Source organism: Crinia signifera, chromosome 5, assembly GCF_055691185.1.
Source record: "Crinia signifera chromosome 5, ASM5569118v1, whole genome shotgun sequence".
In the NCBI taxonomy this organism is placed as follows: domain Eukaryota; kingdom Metazoa; phylum Chordata; class Amphibia; order Anura; family Myobatrachidae; genus Crinia; species Crinia signifera.
Window position 1 is genome coordinate 169153017 of NC_139221.1, and position 25552 is coordinate 169178568.

The 25552-nt window shown below is 42.1% G+C and overlaps 1 protein-coding gene across 9 annotated transcripts in view; it reads right to left on the reverse strand.

The window, feature by feature from the left end:
• LOC146080714 (poly(rC)-binding protein 3-like) overlaps positions 1–25552 on the reverse strand; it is a 517154-nt gene that overhangs the window by 52676 nt on the left and 438926 nt on the right. For 7 of the 9 annotated variants that reach the window (XM_083188283.1, XM_083188281.1, XM_083188278.1 and 4 more), the window contains one exon: positions 4920–7615. The exons of 1 other annotated variant lie outside the window; for it this stretch is intronic. In XM_083188283.1, coding sequence (XP_083044409.1) covers positions 7258–7615 — 358 coding nt within the window. In that variant the 3' untranslated portion in view covers positions 4920–7257. Of the gene's footprint in view, positions 1–4919; positions 7616–25552 lie in introns of those variants that run through there. One more of the 9 variants, XM_083188279.1, reaches the window with a different exon arrangement.

Consider the following 25552-nt stretch of genomic DNA (forward strand, 5'->3'; position numbering starts at 1 on the left):
AATAAGAATGTGCCATGAATACGAATACAAATGAACGTATTTTCAGGATGGTAAATTCTGAAAATACGAATAGGCCTAAAAAAAAAATCGTATTTTACTATACAAATATGATTATTTTTAGCCGCATGTGACAAAGTCAATTTCCCCCTGTAGATCTAATATACCATAACCAATAAGGCTCATGTATTCAAGTAAGTCATTAAAGCTGTTTTAATACTATGATTCGCCTTCATAATGCACTTGATATAATAGTGGCTAGGCACTGTTAGTACACAATTAGTGCTGTTGTGACTCTATTTACATGTGACAGTGCTATTTGTTTGATTAATTATTGCTCCTTATACTGGAGTAGAATAATTGTTTTGTTTTCTTACAGTGTATTATAACATTTCTGAAACTGTTACTACAGTATATGAAACAATTATCAAATGATCCCGAAATCCTATATGGATTTTTAGGGGAAATGTATTTGTCTTGTCATTTCCATTTAAATACACCACAAATAAAAAATTCTAAAGTTACTGTATATAAATGGAAACCGGCTAAGGAAAGAGATTATTGGCCCATTGAAAAACAAGCAAAGTATCCTGGTAATAGAGGAAGAGGAAAAAGCGGAAATATTCAATACATTTTTTGCTTCAGTGATTACAAATTAGTTTTCAGATGTTTTCCCACAAAAAGAAAGCACATCTCTTGATAGCTCACCAGCTTTATTTGATTGAGGAAATAGTTAAAAATAGATCTCCAAGCCCGGATGAAATACATCCAAGGTACTAAAAGAACTGAGCTCTGTCATAGCACTGCCATTATAACTGATCTTCAAAGATCAGCAAATTCGGGGCCGTTACGGCGGTTCTGGCGTATAACAAATGTAGTGCCAATCATTAAAAAGGGTAGAAAAACAAACCCTACAATTTATGGATCAGTCAGCCTAATGTCCATTGTAGGGAAAATATTACAGGCGATAATAAGAGAGCATCCAAGATTCACAACAAGGTGATAAGTAAGGCTCAACATGGGTTCATTAAAAAATAGATCATCCCAAATTTAATTAAATTATATGAAGAAGTCAGCAGGAATGTGGACTTAAGAGAAATCAGTGGATGTAATTCTTCTTGGATGTAATTCTTCTTGATTAATGCAAAGGCATTTGACATGGTGCATCAAAAAAGGTTGTTAAGAAAATTTGGTAACCTAGGGGTAGGGGAAAAAATTAGTACTTGGGTAAAAAATTGGTTATACGACCAATGTTACAGCCAATAATTGAGGTAGAGTGTTGGGGTTTCTTTAACCCAATATAATCCGAAGGGGCGTTTTTGCATACAAATGTGTCCACATACATCTTGGTTTTATTGTGCCATGTATGGAATAGTTTGGGCACACCTTAGACTCTGCAAAAGTCATGCTTTGTGATTTTCTAAAAATTTGCTTCTCTAATATGCTGTAAAAAATGTAGAATCCATTTATATTTGGAAAAACAGCTAAGCCGTGTTTTGCGTGTTGTGACAAATTGAGGGGAAAAAAAGAGCTTTGCAGTGGAAAAATATTTAGGGGTCATTATAGATGACAGGTTGAGTAATAGTGCACACTGCTCAAGTTCTGCAGCAAAAGCAAATAGGACCCTGGGGAATCACTTGAGAGATGCTCTGTGATCAGTTCTGGGCACCTTACCTTAAAAAATACATAAATATATTGGAACTGGTTAAGAGAATGGCAACTAAACTAATAAGGGATCTTGAGTCAGTAGAATATAAATATAGGCTATCTTGGCTGAATAGTGTATTATTATTTTGATTAAATACAGAATTGGAAATCATAAGGAGGGGCCTGGTTCTAGTTCACTTGCAAAGACAAATTCTCTCTCTAATGGACAAAACCTGTCACTAGATGCATATGTGACAGAATTAAAAGACTGAGCACTGCCGGTTTGGAGATTTCCTGAATGACGCTCTATGCAAGATTGTGTAAAATTTTTAATAATAAAGACAGATCTCACATTTAAATGTGCACTACAAGAGGCAATGTCAATGAAAACTGCAGCTAAATATGTTTTGGAACGCCAGATAGGATGCAAGTCAGCTTCCCAATTTCACAAAATTGAGGCAACAACAAAAACAATGTACTTGTATAAGAGTGAGGAGGCTGTATTACAGTATGTGACAGGGTCATCGTCTCCGCTATACTGTTGTACAGCCTGCTCACTCAGCTGTCAGTGCAGCTTTCACTGCTGAGTGAGCAGCGGGAGATACTGTACAGCACTGGTAGCAGTACAGTATGTGAGAGTATCTACAGTGTTAAAGGGGTGTTTAATAAAGTTATGCATTTCTGGGTGTGCGTCTTTACTTATTTACACATCCTTTTTACTGGTGAACTACGAGACCAAGCAGATACAATAATGCCCCCCATGCTGGGTCTTGTAGTTCTTATGTATTAAGCAATGTGTCTTATCTATTTTTTACACACATCAGCTTGGAGTCCACCGCCCTGGGATGCCGGGGACAGCACCAGACTTCAGACATGGACGAGGGCTGACCAGCCATGGTGCTCATAGTACGGCTGGGGGACCTTGTATAAAAAGTTTCCCCCAGCTGTGACATGACACCGCTGGCTGTTGGAGCCCGGTGCAAGTTGCAAAGTACAAGTCCCCCCATTTTTTGGAACCAGGACAGTTCCAAGAGCCCGGAGCTGGTTTCAGAAATACGGGGGACCCCTACACTTTTTGTCCCCCATATTTTTGGAACCAGGACTGGCTCATTGAGTCCAGGGCTGGTTTGGCTTTTGGTTTCTTTTTAAATTATGACAAAAAAACACACATTACCATGTTTAAAAAAAAATCACACGTGTAAATATTTCCACATTTCCTTTACCAAAATTGGCACATTTCCGTAATCAAAAATCGCAAGAAAGCACTTGTGAATTCTGATCTTGTCTAAAAAATGGCACCCTATTACATGTGCGAATTTTGGTAAAACATCGCACATTTGCCATGTGTGATATGGTGCGATTTTTTTAGCTGTCTAAAATATTGCATCCTATTACATTTCGTCCTATATCTTTATCACCACCCATTTATGAAAAGGTGAATTACAGCAACATGACAATAGCTTATTGTATGTATTGTACATAAGTTGACTGTACTTACGCAATGTAGACTCTTCAATATCATGCATTAAACATATCCTAATATTTCAATAGCTTTAGTGAATGTTTCTCTTTTTATTCATCTCATATTTCATACTATAACTACAAATGCTGGCCACACATCAGACCAACTTTCCTCCAACCATCCTACTAGTTGTTTGGATGGAATAAAAATATGGTACTGGACAATCAGAAATATGCTCACAAACCCAGGAAAATGGACAAAAACATTCAGTCAAATTGTTTCAATCAAACAGGTTCTACTACAGTACTGTGTCTGAGCGACAGTTTTTGTCCTTTTCTAGATTTTGGGAGAAAATTTCTGAAGTAAATATTAATTTTGCTCCCATCCAGTACCATATTTTTAATCCTTCCAAGAATCTAGTTGGATGGAGGAAAGTTGGTCTAATATGTGTCCAGCATTAGGGATAAATTTACTAAGATAGGAGATCTATTGAAGACTGGTTGTTGCCCATCACAACAAATCTGATTCTACCTTTTAGAACAGGGATGGGGAACCTTCGGCCCTCCAGCTGTTGTGAAACTACACATCCCAGCATGCCTTGTTGCAGTTTTGCAATGCGGCCATGCTACAACTGTTGCAGGGCATGCTGGGATGTGTAGTTCGTTAACAGCTGGAGGGCCAAAGGTTTCCCATCCCTCTTCTAGAAGATAATAGACAGACTGAATGACTGTTTGATATTGGCAACATCCCATGTTCAATAGAACTCCCATCATACTAAATTGTCCTCGAAGAATGAGAATTTACACTTCCTATAACATATGATCAAATCATGTTATTTTTTCTAGGAATTGTGATATGTGTCATTTTTTCACAATTAATAACTTATAAATTACTTGTCTATATCAAGTCGACAGCCTATTAAAACTAACCTCATCTGATAAAATCTTTATAAATGTATCCATAAGTACTAAGGATAACATTGCTTGTACTCTACGGTGGGTGATTCATTTACCGGCAATTTACATGAATGTGCACAATGTGAAGAAGTATGGTACAGTAAAATCACAGATTTATCTGCACACCTCTATGGGCTGCAATGTAAAATCTATAATGTTGGTCAAAAGTTGGTAAAGAAATGGTCCGAATAGGCAGTCTACAGTAAATCTTAAAAATCGCTTTTTACTGTTGGAAGAGCAGTATGAACCCACATATTATTGCAATGACAACTTTGCCAACTGAAGTGACAATGGGCCATTAGATATTACCTAGTGTTTTTCACCCATTACTAATACAGGTCGGGTATCCCGTATCCGGGCATCCCGTATCCGAATTATTCCAAAAACCGTGGTTTTTTGGAATAATTCAAAATCCCCCCCCCCTAACCCTCTTTTAATACGGCGTCCATAGCAGGCCTTCAGCATCCTCTCCGGCGTCTCCAGCGGTCCCAGGAGTGCTTTGCGCGAGTGCGCGCGCGCGCCAGTGACGTCACCGGCGCGCCTGGGAACTTGCGCAAAGCACTCCTGGGACCGCTGGAGACGCCGGAGACGGTGCTGGTGGCCTGCCGTGGACGCCGGAGGACTCCATGGACGCCGAGGGACCATCGGGGACCCACCAGGGGCAGGTAAGTATGGCTAAAAAAAAGTATTCCAAAAACCGGAATATTCCCTTATCCGGAATGCTCGTGGTCCCGAGCATTTCGGATAAGGGATACTCAACCTGTACTTTTTATAAATTTGTGACCACCCCATTACTTCATTCCACCCATACTTAACAATTTTGCGTTTCATAAAAATAGCACTTCTACAAAAAGGAGTCACATGAAGATGACTTTAATAATGCTGATCTAGTAAAAGTAGCTCATCTGCCAATCCAACATTTGACAAATCTTCTGACAATCAGAAATCCACACAACAAAGTAAGGAAGGACACAAAATCATTACATTAGGTAATATAACTAATTCAGAATTTTTAATAATAATATATTTTCAGTTTGGTATAATTGAATTGATATTGCAGTAATATTTTGTACTTAAATATAATTATTGTTCCATATGATCATGTGTGTGACTACATTCCATGCATGTTTATCTACAAAGTTTGCCCTTTTTATCACTGTGGCATAATCTATAGTGATTATTATTGCTCTTATTATTATTATTATTATTAATAATAATAATAATAACATAAATTTATATTGTTTCATTTACATGCTAAACTACCATCCTGATTCAGAGATGACTGAAATGCTGTGTACAGTGGCGGAACTTGCGAGTGGTTGGACCTGGTGCAAAATTATACACAGCAGTGGATAACAGGGAGAGGCAGTCTATGACAGCAGAAGGAGGCAGGGGAGTGATGGAGAGGCAGAGAGCGACAGCGTATTACAGGGAGAGTTTGACATATAGAGGAAGATAGTGATATATAGTACATATACCTTGGTGGGAGCAGGAACACAGTGGTCTCTACTCTGTCTGTGACTGGGGCCCTTGCCTTTTGTGTTTTCTGGGTGTGACCTGCCTTTAATTCACAGACAGCAATAAATGGTAAAACATGTACAGCAGTCTATTAACTAAAGGAATTACAGTATGTTACTGTGATTAGTAGTGCTGATAGGAGGCAGGACTATTAGCTGGCACAGATAAGGTCAGACCTGCAGCCATAAGGTAAGGGGCAGGTCCCACAGGCAGTGGGGTTCACCCTGCTCTATGCACTGGGCCATGCATCTGACATTGTTTACAATGGTCTGCCCAGAGGATAACTCATTGCTAGTCTGGGCAGTAGTGGGCCCCTTAGTTCTCAGGCCCAGGTGCAATGCACCTGGTGCACCAATGGTAGTTCCGCCTCTGGCTCTGTAAAAGGCAAGGTTTCACTAAGAAAATAATGCATTTATGAACTGACAGACATATCAGACTGTGATACATCTACAAGGTATACTGTTTTTAATGTTTTTGTAATGCACAAAATGTGCATACAGCATTTTGTATTATATATTGTATATACTTTGATTATGTCAGTTTTATTATGCAAACTATATGTAATTACAAATTACATACAGCTCATGTACAGTATGTAAATGATACCTAAAATTTTGATTTAGACCAAATGCTGCTTCTCAGTATATCAGTGTTACAATGCAAGTATAGTTGCAAAATTACTCATTTTTTAGCCAACTCAAATAATTATTTCCTTATCTTCTGATGTTTTATATTTTATTTCAGTATAATAGGAAGCACCGTTAACAAAGTTGTATCAAAACTGACACTAGATGACAGGCTAATACTATTTTTTTTGTACATGTGGATTGTTAAGCTGTTCATTGCACTGAAGTTAAATATTAACATGCATCTAGTAAACAAAAACAGTTTCTCAGATAATACAAATACACCTACTATTATTATACAGACAAAAGTAGCAATAGACTATTAAAAAAAAGAAAAGTTCCTTATGCTTTAATTCCCACTGTACTAAAATGATTTAAAAAATGTATATGCACTCAGGAGAGTAAAAATAAATTAACTTAGAACTATTATTATCATTTATTTAATTGACCTTTTTAGGTGATCCAAAATCAGTACACAGAATACAAATTTGTGGTATTTATGTAATTTTTAAATAATAAACTTAAAATAAAAAATGTCTGTAAACTACTGTATTTTTTAGGTATTAATATACTTGTGATAGGACCACTTAAAATCACCTGGTGGCCATAGGTATTTATGGATTAAAGATTACATTAGCATCTGTTTTGTTCTAATTATTAATATATTACAATTTTAAACATTGTATATGAAATCTATTTAAAATGTGTATTATTTATATATGTTGTTTGAATTTTTTTTTACAGTAACATTATATTATTAAATACTAAACTTTATAAGCTAATCATACCATGACATTGTGTATTATTAACACCCAACTCAACCTTAAAATACATAACAAACAGAAAAAAACAATGAAACATAAAATCAACTTAAATAAATAAACTATAAAATGATAATGCATATGCTGTTGGAACTACTGTTGTTACTATTTAAGGGCAATAGTCATGGAATTAGTTTACAATAAACACTTTGCAATTCAACATAAAAAAGAAATGAAACAGAAAATAAGAATGCAACCACACAACTTGATAAAGCTTTGTTTTCATGCCTTCAATATGGAGCAAACTTCTGTCGATCAGATTTCTTAACCCCACTTGTTGATGGAATTTTGGCAGTATAAGCAGGTAAATTCCCAGTGGCCCCAGCAGTGGCCGCTGCATTTAATGCCAGGAGTGGTACAGTTTTCATGCCAAGCAGACTGGAGACAGGAACAGCATAGTGGGTGGTTGGTAAAGTTGGTAGGGGGGTAGGGGAATTGACGTTAACCGCGGAGGCAGCAGCAGCTGCCGCCAACATAGCCATAGAGGTTGGGGTGGAGGATGGGGTGGCAGACTGAGAGAGGTTCATGTTGAGGTCAACAGGGGTCGTGATGGAAGCAGTCTGGGCGCTCAGTTTAGCCATCTCTAAGCTGCAAACGAAGAGAGGAACAGGAACAAATAGGTTGGGATGGTCAAGCAAGGATAAATTTTGGGAAGAATGGAATAGGAGAAGCAAACAAAATCAGGTATGGGTTAGATTGGTCAACACAAAAGGAACATACATATGGAAGGTGGGGTGAGAAAGAGAAAAAAGGGAAAATGAGGGTCAGAGGAGGAACATGTTATGTGTTAAAGAAGAAATATAACAAAAGGGTACTTTATGATTTGATGAGGAAAACATTACTAATGCTGGCCACACATCAGACCAACTTTCCTCCAACCAACCAACTAGTTGCTTGGATGGAATAAAAATATGGTACTGGATGGGAGCAAATGTAATATTTACTGCAGAAATTTGCACCCAAAATCTGGAAAAGGACAAAAACTGTTGCTCAGACAAAGTAATGTAGCTGAACCGGTTTGATTTAAACAATTTGACTGAATGTTTTTGTCCATTTTCCTGGGTTTGTGAGCACATTTCTGATTGTCCTTTGCTCCCACCCAGTACCATATTTTTATTCCATCCAAGCAACTAGTTGGATGGTTGGAGGAAAGTTGGCCTGATGTGTGGCCAGCATAAGACTAAAGAAAGCCTTTACATATTTCAATGAAAGAAAGAAATCTCAAGAATGCAGATAATGATGAAAGATGACAAAGTAGAACTTAAAATAAAATGAGACATTTTGATTTCTCCTCGTCACTGGTATGTTTGCATCTGAGTTTTGCACTTTTGAATGTCCAAAGTACTTCAGTATTCTTTTATTATTTTTGTTAATGTATAATATTGTAACTGTTGAAAATACCAATCTACTATAATCTATCACCTAATTAGAATTTAGAAACATTTTCAGATAACAGTACACAACTTTCCATTTATTCTTAAGGCACCTATTTTATGTTACAGTAAGTTGTGCATGACTGAATAAATCTATTACATCTCAATTAATCTATACAGAAAAATAAAAACACTTTGGCTATTCACAACGGAAGCAAGTGGTTCCATCATAAATAAACACATTATGAACAACAAGTGCTAATAATGATAGTAGGTGCAATTGCAATAAGATCAATGACAGTTCCAGTTTGATATAGAATAACAACATTGATGCAAAGTGAGGGTACATCCATTTGCTGTGAATTTTAATTTTACATTGCCCCAAAAATGGACGCAAACAAGTACAGCTGAGTCTTCTGCATTTCAATCACATCTACACAATTTACAGAAATGTAGCATTTTTATGCAGACAAAATCTACTTAGAAAGTATTGGGTTAATTAGAACTGAAAATAAGTGCAAATATGCCAGTTTTGAGGAATAGATTTTGCACCTGGTTTTAATTGGACACAAGAGTATGCTGCTGATAACGCAAACCAGGTGAACACACAGATGAAGAAGCATTTTAAAAAGTGTACAACTCTGCTGGCAGCATGGGCAAATATATGCAATTCCTTTTTATATTTGGAATGCTACGCACAATTTACTTTCTATGCCCGCTATCTACAGAAGGTTATAAATGCATACAGTATATTGTAATCACCTGGTGAACTATACAGTATACAGTGGCATTATGACAGTAAAATGTATTAGTGACACATAGACCCCTGCCCCAGTGGAGCTTACAATCTATATTCCTAGCTAATATACATGCACACACATTCACTCATTTTGTTGGGAGCCAATTAATGTAACAGTATGTTTTTGGAATGTGGGAGGAAACTGTCGAACCCAGAGGAAACCCATGCAAGCAAAGGGAAAATATACATACTCCACACAATAAGAGCCATGGTGTGAATCAAACACATGACCTCAGTGCTCTGAGACATTAATGCTAACTATTACACCTTCCTTGCTGGAGATCTGGTCCATCGTCCACCACAAATATAGATACACTTGGGGCACTCACCGGATCTCAAATAAATCAGCCTGTAGATGGTCTCCATTCAACATTTCAATTGTCATCAGCAATTATGGTCAGGAACATACCAATATCTATCTATCTATCTATCTATCTATCTATCTATCTATCTATCTATCTATCTATCTATCTATCTATCTATCTATCTGTAATGTAGCAAGTAGCACTCCTCAGACTTCTTTAGTGGATAAAACTCAGTCCTTTTATATATATATATATATATATATATATATATATATATGTTAGTGAGCTCGGCACTCTGTGGGGAGTTTATGGTCTGTAATTTTCCGGGGGCCTTCCCAATGGTAAATTATGTAGTTTGCAGAGCAGGCAGCACCCTTGGACCTTCTAATGGGATAGATAGATATATATATAGTATGGGTCGGATGGCACTCAGAATAAATGGATTCAAAGTCGGTGTAACTGCCAACGTTTCAAAGCTTTTATTATCACTTTGTCTTTGAACCCATTTATTCTGAGTATACTATATGAGAGGCTCTCCGGTCAGGAGATTCCTAGGAAAGGCACCAGGCAAGCTGATTATCTAAGGAGTGCTATCCTGCTACCCACATCCTATATATATATATATATATATATATATATATATATATATATATATATATATACAGCTAGATAGATAGATATATCTAGACATAAATGCAATATATTGAGAGACAATCATGGGATAATTGGATGAAAAATACACTTACGCAAGTGCTGAATTCTATGTATTGGTTTGTTTTTTAACCCGTCATCTGGACTACATATGCAACAACAAGTCTAACCTTAAATAGACTGGTATCAAACACCCTTTGTGAAGCTCGTGGAGGTGTCTGCTCTGTGTGGGATGACACCATCAGCTGCGGGCTACCCTGCCGATGATACCTCATCAAACATAGCCACGGTAACAAAAAGGGACTGTTTTAAACTTCACCAAACAACACAGCCACACAGATAGCTGAAAGAGAAATATATAAAAGAGAAATATATACACAAATGCAGACTATATTTACATCATTTGCGATTGTGTTATATTTCTTTGTTTGTTGGTGAAGGTTAAAACAGACACTTTTTAATCATGGCTTTGTTTGATGAGGTATCAGCGGTGGGGCGTCCCGCAGCTGATAACATCATCACACAGGGCGGACCCCTGCACGAGGTTCACAAAGGGGGTTTGATACCAGTCTATTTAAGGTGAGACCTGTTGATGCATATGTAGTCCTGATGACGGTTTAAAAAATAAACCGAAACTTAGAATATTCCTTCCTGGGGCACCAACGCTAAACTTTCCAAACAAGGGTAAATCAACATTGGTGAGCACTGCATGGAGAAACGTGCACGGAATGATGGACGCAGATCCAACTGATTTCAACACATCAATTTGCTTAGGGGTGAGCTCCTATCATTATCTAACAGCGATGCAGATCACATCTTATTTAAGGAGAAGACACAAAAACAAGACAAATATATTGGCGCTAGACCAAATGTTCAGTGTATGTCCTACCTGCCCCCCATACCTTGCACCTCATGAGAAAATGCTGAAGCTGCCGCTGACGCCCATGCTGTGGGGGGAGTGCTGCAGGCGGCCGCCGCTGACCTGCTCCACGTGGGGGGGGGTTGGGAGCTACCCGCAGCAACCGTGGCGCTGAACCCGACATCCATGCTGGAGTGGCGGGGGGAGTCACCGCTGAGCCGGACAATCATGCGGGGGGAGTGCTGCAGGCGGCCGCCGCCGACCTGCTCCAAGTGGGGGGGAGGGATGCGGGAGCTACCCGCAGCACCCGCTAACGCTGAGCCTGACATCCATGCTGGGTGGGGTGGGGGGAGTACTGCAGGTGGCCGCCGCCCACCTGCTACACATGGGGGCGTAGGCTACTCGTGGCTGGGGTCAGGAGACATACTTTTCCCTGGAGATAGTGTGGCATGCCCCGGCCGGCTGAGATGATAAATGGGCTGGCGGTGGCTGTATTACTGCTCCTTGCATGGAGTGCGGCTTCTTTCCAGCAACTCAGTGCCGCCCTCCAGTGGCCGGCGCCCTAGGCAAATGCCTAAAGCTGCCTAGTGGTGGCGCTGGCCCTGGGTATATGTCAGGTGTACAGTGTGGGGGATGGGGGTCAGTTGTACAGTGTAAGAGGATGGGATACACAGTGTGGGGGATGGGGTCAGGCGTACAGTGTGGGGGATGGGGTCAGGTGTACAGTGTGGGGGATGGGATACACAGTGTGGGGGATGGGGTCAATTATACAGTGTGGGGAATTGGGTCAGGTGTACAGTGTGGGGGATGGGGTCAGGTGTACAGTGTGGGGGATGGGATACACAGTGGATACACAGTGTCGAGGATGGGTGTCAGGCAGCAGTTAGCATGATGATTTTTTGCTGAGGTGCCTTCCTAGTATGTAGATATCTGTTTGTAGAAGTCACCTAGGTGAAATCATGAGGCGGCACTCACCAGGCTTAATGAAAATCACAAATCGTCAGAATCCAGCAAACATATAGAAAAAAATCTGAAAGTGTTCCCGAAAGTAACATACAGCAACCGGAGGCAGTGGCGGATTCAGGGGGGAGGACGTGCCCCCCTGTCATTTCTTTTGTAGCTGAGGACCAGGGCTTCCCAACGAGCCCAGCCCCGTGTCTCTAGCCCCCCTGGAACCAGAGATATCGCCTGGCAAAGCTGTAACGTTTTTTCCCCATAGGATAATATGGGACCCGTCAATTCCGACCCCCTCCCGGGTCCGACAGCTGCCAGTTCCCCCCCCTGGCATCACAGAAGCTTGTGGTTGATTTCATTCAATTCCAAATCGCTGGGCCTTTAATATGATACCAGGCTGGTCCATATCGGTCAATCGGTTCCAGAAATATTACGTGTAAACTATTTTTTTATTTTTGAAATGTAATTTCATGGCTGTTCATGTTCTTTGAGGGCAGATTACTCTGGAACCAAACGTTCCAGTTTCACTGGACCAAAATCATTCAAAGCCCACTCAAAAGTTCTCAATATGATACTTTTCTCATGTAAATGGATCAGTTGGTTCCGAAGATATAGCCGGTTAAATAAGCTATCTGGTTAAAGAGGGGGAGGGGTGGTTTTCTCTCCCCCTCACACCAGAAAATGCAGGGACTAGGCTGGTGTAAAAGGGGCCAACCTGGGAATGCATTTTCTGGTGTGAAAGGGGTATTATTTCAAATAGCCAGGACCTGCAGTGCTCTGAATACAGCCAGGCTCTGACACTGTCAGTGGCTATCACTTCTGCCTGGTGGCTGTCCCCCATTTACCTCGAGCATGTATTCCCCTTGGCAATGAGCATGTAATCCCACATGGCAATGAGTATGGAACCTCTGGCAATGAGCATGGAACCCTTGGCAATGAGCATGTAGATAAGCAGCACTTATGTAGCATAATTTTTAATAGGCATTATGGTGTTTGACATAATACATATTGGACATAATGGCGTGTAACTTAATGTGTAATGGACAATGAGTGTAAATGTTTAATGCGCGCCTTTGGTGGACAATGTTCCTGTTTATGAAACGTGTTGTGAATTTTGGCTTAATCTGTGTGGCATTATGTGAATTCTGGCTCAATCCGTGTGGCATTATGTGAATTTTGGCTCAATCCGTGTGGCATTATGTGAATTTTGTCACAATCCGTGTGGCATTATGTGAATTTTGTCTCAATCCGTGTGGCATTATGTGAATTTTGGCTCAATCCGTGTGGCATTATGTGAATTTTTACACAATCCATATGGCATTATGTTTATTTTGGCTCAATCCATTTGGCATTATGTGAATTTTGGCTCAATCCGTGTGGCATTATGTGAATTTTGTCACAATCCATGTGGCACTATTTGAATTTTGGCTCAATCCATGTGGCATTATGTGAATTTTGGCTCAATCCGTGTGGCTTAATGTGAATTTTGACACAATCCATGTGGCATTATTTGAATTTTGGCTCAATCCGTGTGGCATTATGTGAATTTTGGCTCATTCCATTTGGCATCATGTGTAAGGGGCAAGTATAATGGGATCTAGTATTTTGTTGCATAATGTGTAGAAGTTGTATATGGTGTTGTACACTACACTCAAGGACACACCCCCTGTTGAGTGGCCACACCCCATTTTCCGGAGCGCGCCTTTGGCGCGCGCACAACTACATCCTTCACTTTTGTCACCATGGTGGGCCTGCGTACTTTAAATGCCAGGGCCTATTTTTAATCCCATTCCCACCCTCTCCCGGTCGCTCTCTTAGCATGTACACTGGCACCACTAACACCGCCCCTCCCCCACCTAAACCCTCTTTTATCATGGTGCCCCCCTGTCATTTTATCCTGGATCCGCCCCTGACCGGAGGGATGGTTGCCGCTCAAAGGACTTAAACATCTGAAAAGTAACTATGCTGTCACAGCACCTGGGCACTTGATGAAACAAAGATGTAGGTGCTGTGCCAAAATGATACTTTACAGATGTATAAGTTGCCCATCCCCCTTGTTGCTGTATACATACAGTAGTTTTCCGTTATGTTTCTTATACCCCTTTTCAACTTGCAAGCTGGGTCTCACCCAGGATTTTGTACGTGGGTGCGACCCGGCTTGCAAACCCATTGTGACTAGCACCATGACCTGGGGGGGTGGGGAATAGGCTGAGGTTTCCCAAACTGTACAGTGACACTGAGAAAAGTGTCCTTCGTGTCCTCAAAAATGCTGTCCACTTAACCATGGACATGTGGACAAATGGAATAGGGCAAACTAAGGACTACATGACTTTGACAATTCACTGGGTACATGTATTGCCTTACGCAGAATCAACAGCAATGGCACCAGTAGCGGGATCTCACAAAAAACCCTAATTCCTAGAAAGGCTATATGCTGTGTATCACCAGTTTATGTAAGAGGCACTCTGCTGAGAACCTCGACATCATTGCATAATGGCTTACCCCGCTTAGACTCTCCAGGGGATTTATGATTTTTGACAAAGCCACTAATATTGTGCGAGCATTACATCTGGAAAAATTCGAGCATGTCCTATATTTTGTTCATCGAATTAATTTGGTGGTGCAGAATTTTTTGAAAAAATTACAGGCTTGCAGGAGAATTTCGTGGGCACTTTTGCCATTAAGTGACTGCATGTGAAAGAGTGGAGCACCAGCAAACCCTCTTGAACGTGCCCTGACATCATCTGGAGCAAGAGGTAGTAACAATATGGAATTCTATCCTCTATATGCTTCAGAGGAGGGAGGAGCAGCAAAAGGCCATTCAAGCCTATACATTTAGCTATGACTTAGGCAAAGTAGTTGGAATGAACCTGACTCAAGTGCAGTAGAGAATGAGTTCCGTGTTGTGCAAAGTTATCCTACCCTTTAAATTTGTCACACGTGAAGTCAGTTCAGAAACTGCCAGCATGTGTCAGGTCATTCTACTCATCAGGCTTCTGCAGAAGCAGCAGGAGAAAGTGAAGGAGGAGCTAAAACTGAGGTATTCTGCAAAGTATTCGACTTGTGATAAAGCTCTTATTCTCTTTGCCAGGATTCAAGCATGGTAAATCTGTTGAAATCAGAACACTACATTTTGGCCACCATGCTTGATTCTAAATTAAAAGTAGGGATGAGTAAATTCGGATTAGGGGAATTGGGACCCTCAATTTAAACTCGAAGTCAAGTCCAGTGATACTGCTGCATAAGTCCAATCCAGTGGTACTGCCATTAAAGTCCAGTGATACTGCCATTAAAGTCCATTGGTACTGCTGTTAAGTCCAGTGATACTGCCATTAAAATCCATTGGTACTGCTGTTAAGTCCAGTGAGACTGCCATTAAATTTCAGTGATACTGCCATTATAGTCCAATGATACTGCAGCTAAAGTCCAGTGGTAAAGCCGTTAATGTCCAGTGGTACTGCCATTAAAGTCCAGTGATACTGCTGCATAAAAGTCCATTGATATTGCCGTTAAAGTCCAGTGATACTGCCATAAAAGTCCAGTGGTACTGCCTATAAACTACATTGGTACTGCCGTTAAAGTCTAGTGATACTGCCATTAAAGTCCATTGGTACTGCCATTAAAGTCGAGTGATACTGCCATTAAAGTCCAGTGATACTGCTGCATACGTCCAGTCCAGTGATCCTGCTGTATCCGGAGATATTGCGGGAAATTTACTGAGCTAAATTCGTAAAAAAAAAAAAATCATATTTTCATAGTAAAATACAATTTTTTATTCACATTGAACCTCATCTTCCACTTTTTTGCCCAATCATCTAGATTGTTAAGATCATTTTGAAGCGCGGAGACATCCTCGGTTGATTTAATAACTCTATTTAGTTTTGTGTCATCAGCAAAGATTGATACATTGCTTAGTAATCCCAGCCCAATATCGTTAATAAATATGTTAAATAAAATGGGCCCTAGTACCGAACCCTGTGGCACTCCACTAAGTACTGGTATCATACGGCACATTTCACAACCACTCTTTGTTCTCTATTACACAGCCAGTTCCTTACCCATCTACAGATTCTTTGAGATCAGGCTTGTTCGTCCCATTTGTGGTACCTGTGTGATACTTGCCTACTTTTTAAAACTAGTTTCAGGGAGATTATAGTTGCGCACCATTGAGGGGGCGTGTCATGCTCCACCCAAAGGGAGTGTCTAGTTCCATATATGGAGAGATGAAAAGAGATTGTGAATGTGGCACCTAGAAGCGTGGTTGTGTAATTTAAAAATACTTATATCCAAATGGAGATGAGTCCCAAAGCAGTTGGTAAGAGCTACTAAACTTTCTTAAGTGCTGGGAAATGGTGCTGTTGATTCAATGTAAATGTAATGTTTCTATCTTTCATTCCTTTTTTCCCCAAAAATGTAATAGTGGAATGTGGGCTAGGTGAAATAAGGGAGATTGCTAGACTAATGAGGGAGAGAAGGAGATTGCTACTATTTCAGGGAGTCTCCTATGACCTGTGTGTTCTCCCCTAGTAAACACTCATAAGAAGATCCCATTTAACAGTTCTGCTTTTCCCTTATCCTCTGTAAAACTTTTACCATTGATATCGGTTAATGGGCCATGTTCTCTTTAATTATTCGCTTACTATTTATGTACTTGAAAAACTTCTTGGGATTGGTTTTGCTTTCAGTGGCTATGCACTCTTCATGTTCCCTTTTAGCTACTTTGATTACCTCTTTACAAATTTTGTTTGAGTCTTTGTACTTGCTAAACGCCACCTCATTTACATTATCTTTTAGTGGTTAGGCAGCCGAGTGTATTATAATTTCCTTTATATATATTTACAGTGCTTTAAGGAATATTGTGGTTTACTTTAATATATATATATATATATATATATATATATATATATGTTTCCTACTTATTTATTTGGATGGGGGAATGCGGGTGCCTGTCAGATGGCGTGCTGCATCTGTTAGCTCACCTATCTTTATTAAATACAATTGGCTGCCAGGTATCTTTCCCTTTTTCCCGCAGGCTGACCGTGCTCCAGCCATTTGCTTAGCCTGAGTGGAGCACTGGGACAGTGGCATTCTAGTTATGCCTTACATTTGTCCATATAACCCTGGTTTTGGTTGTAGGGGCAACGGAGTAGTGCTAGCAATGAATGATGTTACTCGTCTGCCATTGGTTAGTGCTGTGACGGGTGACGTCGGGTGGGCGGTAACTCCGTCCTTCTCGACTGTTTCCATGGCACCCATTCCTCTCCACTGACGCGACCAAAATTCTCATTCACTCTCTTGTCATCTCCCGCCTTGACTACTAAAACATCCTTCTCTCTGGGCTACCTCTCACCCGCCTCGCACCTCTCCAATCCATTCTTAACGCTGCTGCTAGGCTCATCTTCCTCTCCCGCCGCTCTACCTCCGCCTCCCCCCTCTGTTTATCTCTTCACTGGCTCCCCATTCCTTTCCGAGTTCTCTTTAAACTCCTCACCACCACCTACAAGGCTCTCTCCTCCTCCACAGCTCCCTACCTCTCTTCACTGATCTCTATCCACACTCCCTCCCGTCCTCTTCGCTCCATCGCTGACCGCCGACTGACCTCTCACCTAATCACCTCCTCCCACTCCCGTGTCCAAGATTTCTCTCGCGCTGCCCCCCTGCACTGGAACAACCTCCCGCCACCCATCAGGCTATCTGATTCCCTTACCTCCTTCAAGCGCTCCCTCAAAACCCACTTTTTTCGACTAGCCTATCCCTCCTCCTAACCTCTTTTGATCCTCCTATCCTGCCTCCGTTCCCCTCCGTTCCTACTTATCCTATTGTATTTCGTTCGTCCACCCACCTATTTTTAGTATGTTAACTCTTATGAGCAGGGCCCTCCTTCCTCACGTACTCACCCTACCTCATTACCTCACCTGTGCTCCTGTCCTGTTCTTCCCTTCCTCTACTTCATCTTCGGTCTCCTTGACTATTTTGACACCTACTTCTGAACTGATGCTGATTTTAGTTCTACCAGCTATACCCCTATTTATACTGTATCTTTCTACACACCCTGTAGGTTACCTTGTAATTTTTTTTTTTTTTTGTTTGCTATGTACGGCGCTGCGGACACTTTGTGGCGCCTTATAAATAAACGTACTACTACTACTACCCCTGAGACGCCACCAGGATTAGTGTGCGGAAGCACATGAGAGGAAATGACGTGTCCTTGTTGGTGTTGTGAGATGGGTGGCCGGGAATCGGGAGCCAGGCACCATTGGAGAATTTCAGGTGAGACACAGGTGCAGTTTGATTTTGGCAGGCACCCTGTCCCATATTTTAATCATGGGCTGTCTTAGTTGACCTTATGCCCTTGATGAAGGAGGTAGTTCTCCGAAACGGCTGTCGGGCAGACAAGGCTCATGGATAGGGATGTGCTGCATGGATTGCTTAGACAGCTCCCTCAGAAATTTTGATAAGTATCCATGACATTCTGATTACTTATACCGCTTTCAGACCGCACTCTAGACCCGGGTTATTGCTGTGTTCTTGCGGCCCCAACACGGGTCAAGGTGCGGTCTGAAAAGGCCACCACGGGTCGAGCAACACGGGTGTACAACCCTGGTAATGACCAGGGTTGAACACGGCTATGACCCGTGTCAAGTGCAGTGTGAACGGGTGCCTGGGTCGAGCGACCCGTGTCCCGTTCACAGTATGGAGGAGGCAGCACTGTCAGCTCCAAGTACTGCCTCCTCCCGAGCCCCCGATGACGCGCCCCCGCCCAGCTCCGCCCCATGTGACATCACCGACTCGGCAATATGCCGTGTCGGTGTCGGAACTTTCAGACCACATTGCCGTGTTGCTCTGGGGATGGGACCCGTGTCCTAATCCTGTGTGCGACACGGCATTTGCGGTCTGAAAGTAGTATTACTGGATTGATGCCCATGATTTTGTAATTCATTACTAAAAGCACTTTAAGCATTTACAAATGGGGGTGTGCTGGTTCTTCTGTCCTTACTTGCATTTGGATGGGATTCATGGATAGATGCCCGGGTGCCTCCTCTTCGAGGAACAAGTCCTGAGTACTTACAATCTTCCAAAGAAATGAGTGTCACTGCTGTATCAAAGTAAAGTGACTGTGCTTTAATCAACTGCGTTTCGGGCAGATGCCCATCTTCAGGATACACAAGTTCACAAGATTCACTTATGTTTCCTGAAGACGGGCATCCGCCCGAAACGCCGTTGATTAAAGCACAGTCACTTTACTTTGATACAGCAGTCCCGCAGTGACAATCATTTCTTTGGAAGATTATATATAATCACTTGTTATATACTTCTGGTCCTGATGAAGGGTTTATCCCGAAACGGCGTAGACCGTAAAGGAGGAATAAATTTTCACTTATTTGCACCAAGTCCCGGAGTGACGCCCATCATTGTGACACTATATATATATATATATATATATATATATATATATATATATATATATATATATAGAGAGAGAGAGAGAGAGAGAGAGAGAGAGAGAGAAAATATAAGTGCGCAATGATTATGCACACACAACGGGATATAGTCCGTTCCAAGCAATTTCAAAGTGCACCCTGGGTCTTTTCAGTTAGCCCGGCAGCTCCAGTAGTCACGTAGGGCCCTCTGACGAAGTACGTGACTATGAAACGCGTTGGGGCGTGGCCTGGCGTTGGTGCAAGTAAAGCAGTGACGTCCATGAGTGTAATCGCTCTGACTGTTCAGTGTGTATAACCAAAACACTGTGGCCCTTATTCTGATCGGTGCGGATATTCCCGCATTCTTACGGTGCGGTCCGCACGCCACGGTGTTTTGCCGCGTGCGGCCATCGTCCGTAGAAACGCCCACGTGTCCTCCGCATTCGGACGGACTCACTCTTTAAGAACAGGGCGTGTTTACGGACGACATACAAAGCATGCGTGTGCGGGAGAAACACTCCGATTCGGCACGGTATTACAGAGTATTACAGAGTATGCTCGGGAATACCGCATCCGAACGGGAGCCAAGCGGTGCTACCGCACGTAAGCGGAGTATTTACGCCAAACAACCCACTATGAAGTATCTTCTGCTATACATCACATGACCCACTTATTCAATTACCTATCCTCATAAAAAACTGCTTATTTGGAATTGGAATCAATTAGATTCCAATATATCCTTACAAGCATGCCTAACACATGCATTGCACACATTAACCCTTACAGCAATGTAAGTGCAATGGTTTCAATTAAAGCACTGACAAGCGTCCTATTAGTGAGTAATGAGTAAAGGAGTAGATTCTATTGGGTTCAGGTGTTAATGGTTGTAGTCATTAGGCGTACGTTCGCCTACCGCATGAACGAGTGGTGTCCGCAAAGCAATAGTACACTTGTGGACACCGCACATTTCTGCCCTTTTTGATCGCGTGCATTCGGAGTGGTTTCCGAATGTACGCCCCCCAACATAAGTGTACTCCCCCGTGTCCGCCCATGTTTCCGCCCCGTTTTGCCCACTTTGAAACTACGCCCATGTGTCATTCCGCATGACGCCCATAATACGCCCCTATTTCCCGAATGATAGCGGTGAACAGTTCTGGACGGGATATGGCCGAACTGGTACCGAGTCAAGGCGTGGCACATGCGCGTTGCGTTCTCCACGCATGCGCAGACGCCGTAAACACGCGATCCGAAAGTATGCGGTAAAGTCCGCGTCAATCAGAATAAGGGCATGTATGCTGTTGTCTAGCGGTTGTTGAACCGCCTATTGTGGTACGTGATAAAGGCCTGATTTTATGGAAGACAAAACTGTTTTTGATAAATAAATGTCTTTATTTTATTGCACTATGGACCGCTCTGATTTATCTTCATATATATATATATATATATATATATATATATATATATATATATATATATATCAATGATAGAACTTGGTGCCTTCAGTGTAAAAGCATACAGGTGATAAATATCCTTAAACAGGTGTTCTAATGATGATAAAAGTCAACATATCATAGTGTATCTGCAGTGCTGCTTCCTCCTGGTATTCCCCAGGGTCCTCAAATAATTTATTCGTGGAGTGGGGTGGTGTGTATAAAAAGTAATAAAATATCAGAATACAGTATGCACTTATATATAAAGTGAATTTTGTGCAAGTGCTTGAAAACATGCACAAAATTTAAGGAGCTTTCAGTGCCTTGTTAGATGGTTCCCTATAAGGGAATTGCTTATAGCATATAATATGAAATTGTTAAATTAGTGGTGCTCTGCTGCCACCATGTGGTTAAAAAGTATAGAAAATATATTGAAAAAAATACTCAGTGACAGTATATCAAAAGCACCCAATACAGTAGTGAGAGATATTTTATGCTCACTGCTTTGCTGAAGAAAACACATATGTTGTAACATTGAATAAATGTATATTTGTTTTTATTCATTTGACTTATATTTTTTAATAGCCACCTGAAAAGTGGGCACTGGTGAAAAAAATTGTAGCGCATCTGTAACTTGTTTGTAGCTAATATTTTAGTCCTTCATTAACAGCAAGGTTCTATAGTGGTGCTGCTTTCTTACATGCGCATTATTAGGGTAACACCAACTTTCTTTTGTAATATATATATATATATATATATGTATATGTATCTGTATATAAATCATCATATACCATCTTAGATGCCTCTTTTATAATGTAAACATACTGTGCCTAACCTGAATAGCATCGCCTCATAAGTTTAAACCAATGACTCTAAACCCTTAATCATTTTTGTTGTTCTTCTCTCAACCTTTTCAAGTTCCAAGATGTCATTTTTATGTACTGGTGCCCAGAACTTTTATACAGTGGCTTAATTACATTGTCTTCCCTCGCCTTGCGATATCATTGTGGCCACACCCGCACTGCTCATTGTGGATATCACCAGCATTGTATGAGAGGGGAAGGGCCCATGATGATGCAATCCAATGCTAATCACTTAATCTGAGCCACTGGCCCACCACCTGTGTAGGTACTTCTTTTTGTGGACGAGGTGTTAGAAGTTGTGTTTTTTGGAGTCTCTTTGGAGAAGGCAAGTATCTATGTATGGCATATGATGGCACTGTAATATAAATTATCTTTATAAGCTATAGAAAACATTTAAAAAGTTTGATTTACAAACACACTGCATGCTGACTTTCTTCTGAATACATGACAGATTATACCAGGAGCACCACTGAGCAACAGAGCCAGATTAAAGTTTAAATGGGCCTGGAGCTGAAAATTATCAAGGGCCTTTTATGCGCAATGATAGGGGTTGTGGCCAGCACCTAATAATTTAGGGGGCGTGACCAGTGTTCTGTTTGGGTGGTCTGCTCATGGTTGTATCTCTATTTGTGTAAATACTTTTAACTAATTATATATGCCTGGAAAAGGCAGGGGGCTGGCATAGGAAAAATGCAGGGAGATATATTGCAGGGTGCCCTCCAAAGGTGCACCCGCAGGATGCCGATGTCCTAAGATACTTACAGGGTGAGGCGGCACTCCAGTCATAAAAAAAATACTGAAAGCCGAAACTTGGTATACAACATTTCAGTACCTTTTGTGTGGTCACCTAAGTTTACCACACCATATACCCCTTATACAAATTATGCAATTAAGTAACCCCCTTATACTGTACTTGCCTCTTACACAATATGACACATTGAATGAGCCAAAATTCACACGGACTGAGCCAAAATTCACATTATGGCACATGGATTGAGTCAAAATTCACGTTATGTCACACAGATTAAGGCAAAATTCACATTTTGCCACATGGATTGACCCAAAATAAACACTATACCAAACAGATTGAGCAATAATGCACAATATGCTCCACAAAAAGGGGAATTGTGCGCCGAAGGCGCGCATTAAAAATTTACACCATAATGCCCATTACATGTTAAAGCCACACACCATAATGTCCATTACGTATTATGCCAAACACCATAATGCCTATTAAAAATTATGCTACATAAGTGCTGCTCATTGCCAGGGGTTCCATTCTCATTGCCAGGGGTTCCATGCTCATTGCCATGTGGGATTACATGCTCATTACCAAAGGGGAATACATGCTCGCGGTAACTGGGGGACAGGCGCCGCAGGGCAGAAAGGACAGCTGGGCAGAGAACAGGGGGCTGCCTGGCTGTATTCAGAGCACTGCAGGTCCCGGCTATTTGAAATAATACCCCTTTCACACCATAAAATGCAGGGATTTACCCAGTAAAATGGTCCCATGATCATGCAGGGACATTCCCGGGCTAGCCCCTTTTATACCAGCCTAGTCCCTGCATTTTCTGGTGTGAGGGGGAGATAACCCCCCTTTAAACAACCAGCTATATCTTCGGAATCAACTGACCCATTTTCATGTGGGCTTCAAATGATTTTGGTCCCGTAAATCTGGGCCATTTGGTTCCAGAGAAATCTGCCCTCAAACAACATGAACAGCCATGAAATAACATTTCAGAAATGAAAAAAATCTGCAATATCACTAGAACCAATGAACCCATATGGACCAGCCTGGTATCAGGCCCAACGATTTGAGATCAACCTCAAGCTTCTGTGATGCCGGAGGGGGAAACTGGCAGCCGTTGGAACCAGGTGTGGTCGGAATTAGTGGGTCCCATGTTATCCTATGGGGGAAACGTTCCAGATTTGCCTGGCGGTATCTCCGGTTCCCAGGAGGCTAGCAATGCAGGGCCAGGCTCGTTGGAAAGCCCTGGCCCTCAGCTACAAAATGGGCCTATTTAGAGAGTGGGCCTGGAGCTGCAGCTCCATCAGGCCCATTGTTAATCCGGCCCTGCTGAGCAACCAGAACAGATAGATATGATGGATGAAGGCAAAGGAAGCCTGTGAAGCCCGTGAGGGGACGCGGATACCTGTGAAGGTATCCGCGTCCCCTCGCGGGGCTCGCTGCGATCGCCACGCTTCGGGCTCGGTGGCTCACTACGCTCGCCACACTTTCTATTCTCGACTCCTTGCCGACGTGGATAGTGGGGGTATGAAAAGGTCGTAGGACGCGTACCGCCGCCCCTCGCCGGCTCGCAGCGCTCGCCACGCTTCGGGTTTGCGTTCATAGTGTGGGTGGTACAGCCTCAAAAATGCCAGTTGGGGGCCATTGAACATGTTTAATACTAATTCCAATGCATTTGGATGCTTTTCAGTGCAAAATCGCATGCGATGCAATGTGATTTTTTTGCATACGATGGCCATCGTGGGAGCCGTGATACTCCACAAGTACCTGCGATTTAAAATTGTATAAGCACCCTAATGGGTTTACCCAGGGCTATTTTTGTGCAGTCTCCAGCAGGAACTGAGGCCCTTATTCTAGTTCACTCTTTCAGACAAAATATTTCTTAGATGGACAAAACCCATGTGCACTGCAGGTGAGGCAGGTGTTACTTGTGCAGAGATAATTAGATTTGGGTGGGGTTTTACACCTGCCTCACCTGCAGTGCACATGGTTTTGTCCATCTAAGAAATATTTTGTCTGAAAGAGTGAACTAGAATAAGGGCCTCAGTTCCTGCTGGAGCCTGCACAAAAATAGCCCTGGGTTAACCCATGTTAAAAGTGGCCAAAGGGATAAGTTAATTAAACGTGTTTGGTGTTTAACATGTTAAAAGCACCCCCAACGGCACCCCCACTATCAACGCCAACCCTAAGCGTGGCGAGCACAGCGAGCCCGCGAGGGGCGGCGGTACGCGTCCTACGACCTTTTCATACCCCCACTATCCACGTCGGTGTGGACTTGATTTTATATAGTGTGGCGAGCGCAGCGAGCCACCGAGTCCGAAGCATGGCGAGCGCAGCGAGCCCCGTGAGGGGACGCGGAATACATGTAAAGTAATACGTGTCCCCTCGCGGGGCTCGCTGCGCTCGCCACACTATATAATATCAACTCCACGCCGACGTGGATAGTGGGGGTATGAAAAGGTCGTAGGACGCGTACCGCCGCCCCTCGCGGGCTCGCAGCGCTCGCCACGCTTCGGGTTTGCGTTCATAGTGTGGGTGGTACAGCCTCAAAAATGCCAGTTGGGGGCCATTGAACATGTTTAATACTAATTCCAATGCATTTGGATGCTTTTCAGTGCAAAATCGTATGCGATCGCATGCGATCAAATCGCATGCGATGCAATGTGATTTTTTTGCATACGATGGCCATCGTGGGAGCCGTGATACTCCACAAGTACCTGCGATTTAAAATTGTATAAGCACCCTAATGGGTTTACCCAGGGCTATTTTTGTGCAGTCTCCAGCAGGAACTGAGGCCCTTATTCTAGTTCACTCTTTCAGACAAAATATTTCTTAGATGGACAAAACCCATGTGCACTGCAGGTGAGGCAGGTGTTACTTGTGCAGAGATAATTAGATTTGGGTGGGGTTTTACACCTGCCTCACCTGCAGTGCACATGGTTTTGTCCATCTAAGAAATATTTTGTCTGAAAGAGTGAACTAGAATAAGGGCCTCAGTTCCTGCTGGAGCCTGCACAAAAATAGCCCTGGGTTAACCCATGTTAAAAGTGGCCAAAGGGATAAGTTAATTAAACGTGTTTGGTGTTTAACATGTTAAAAGCACCTCCAACGGCACCCCCACT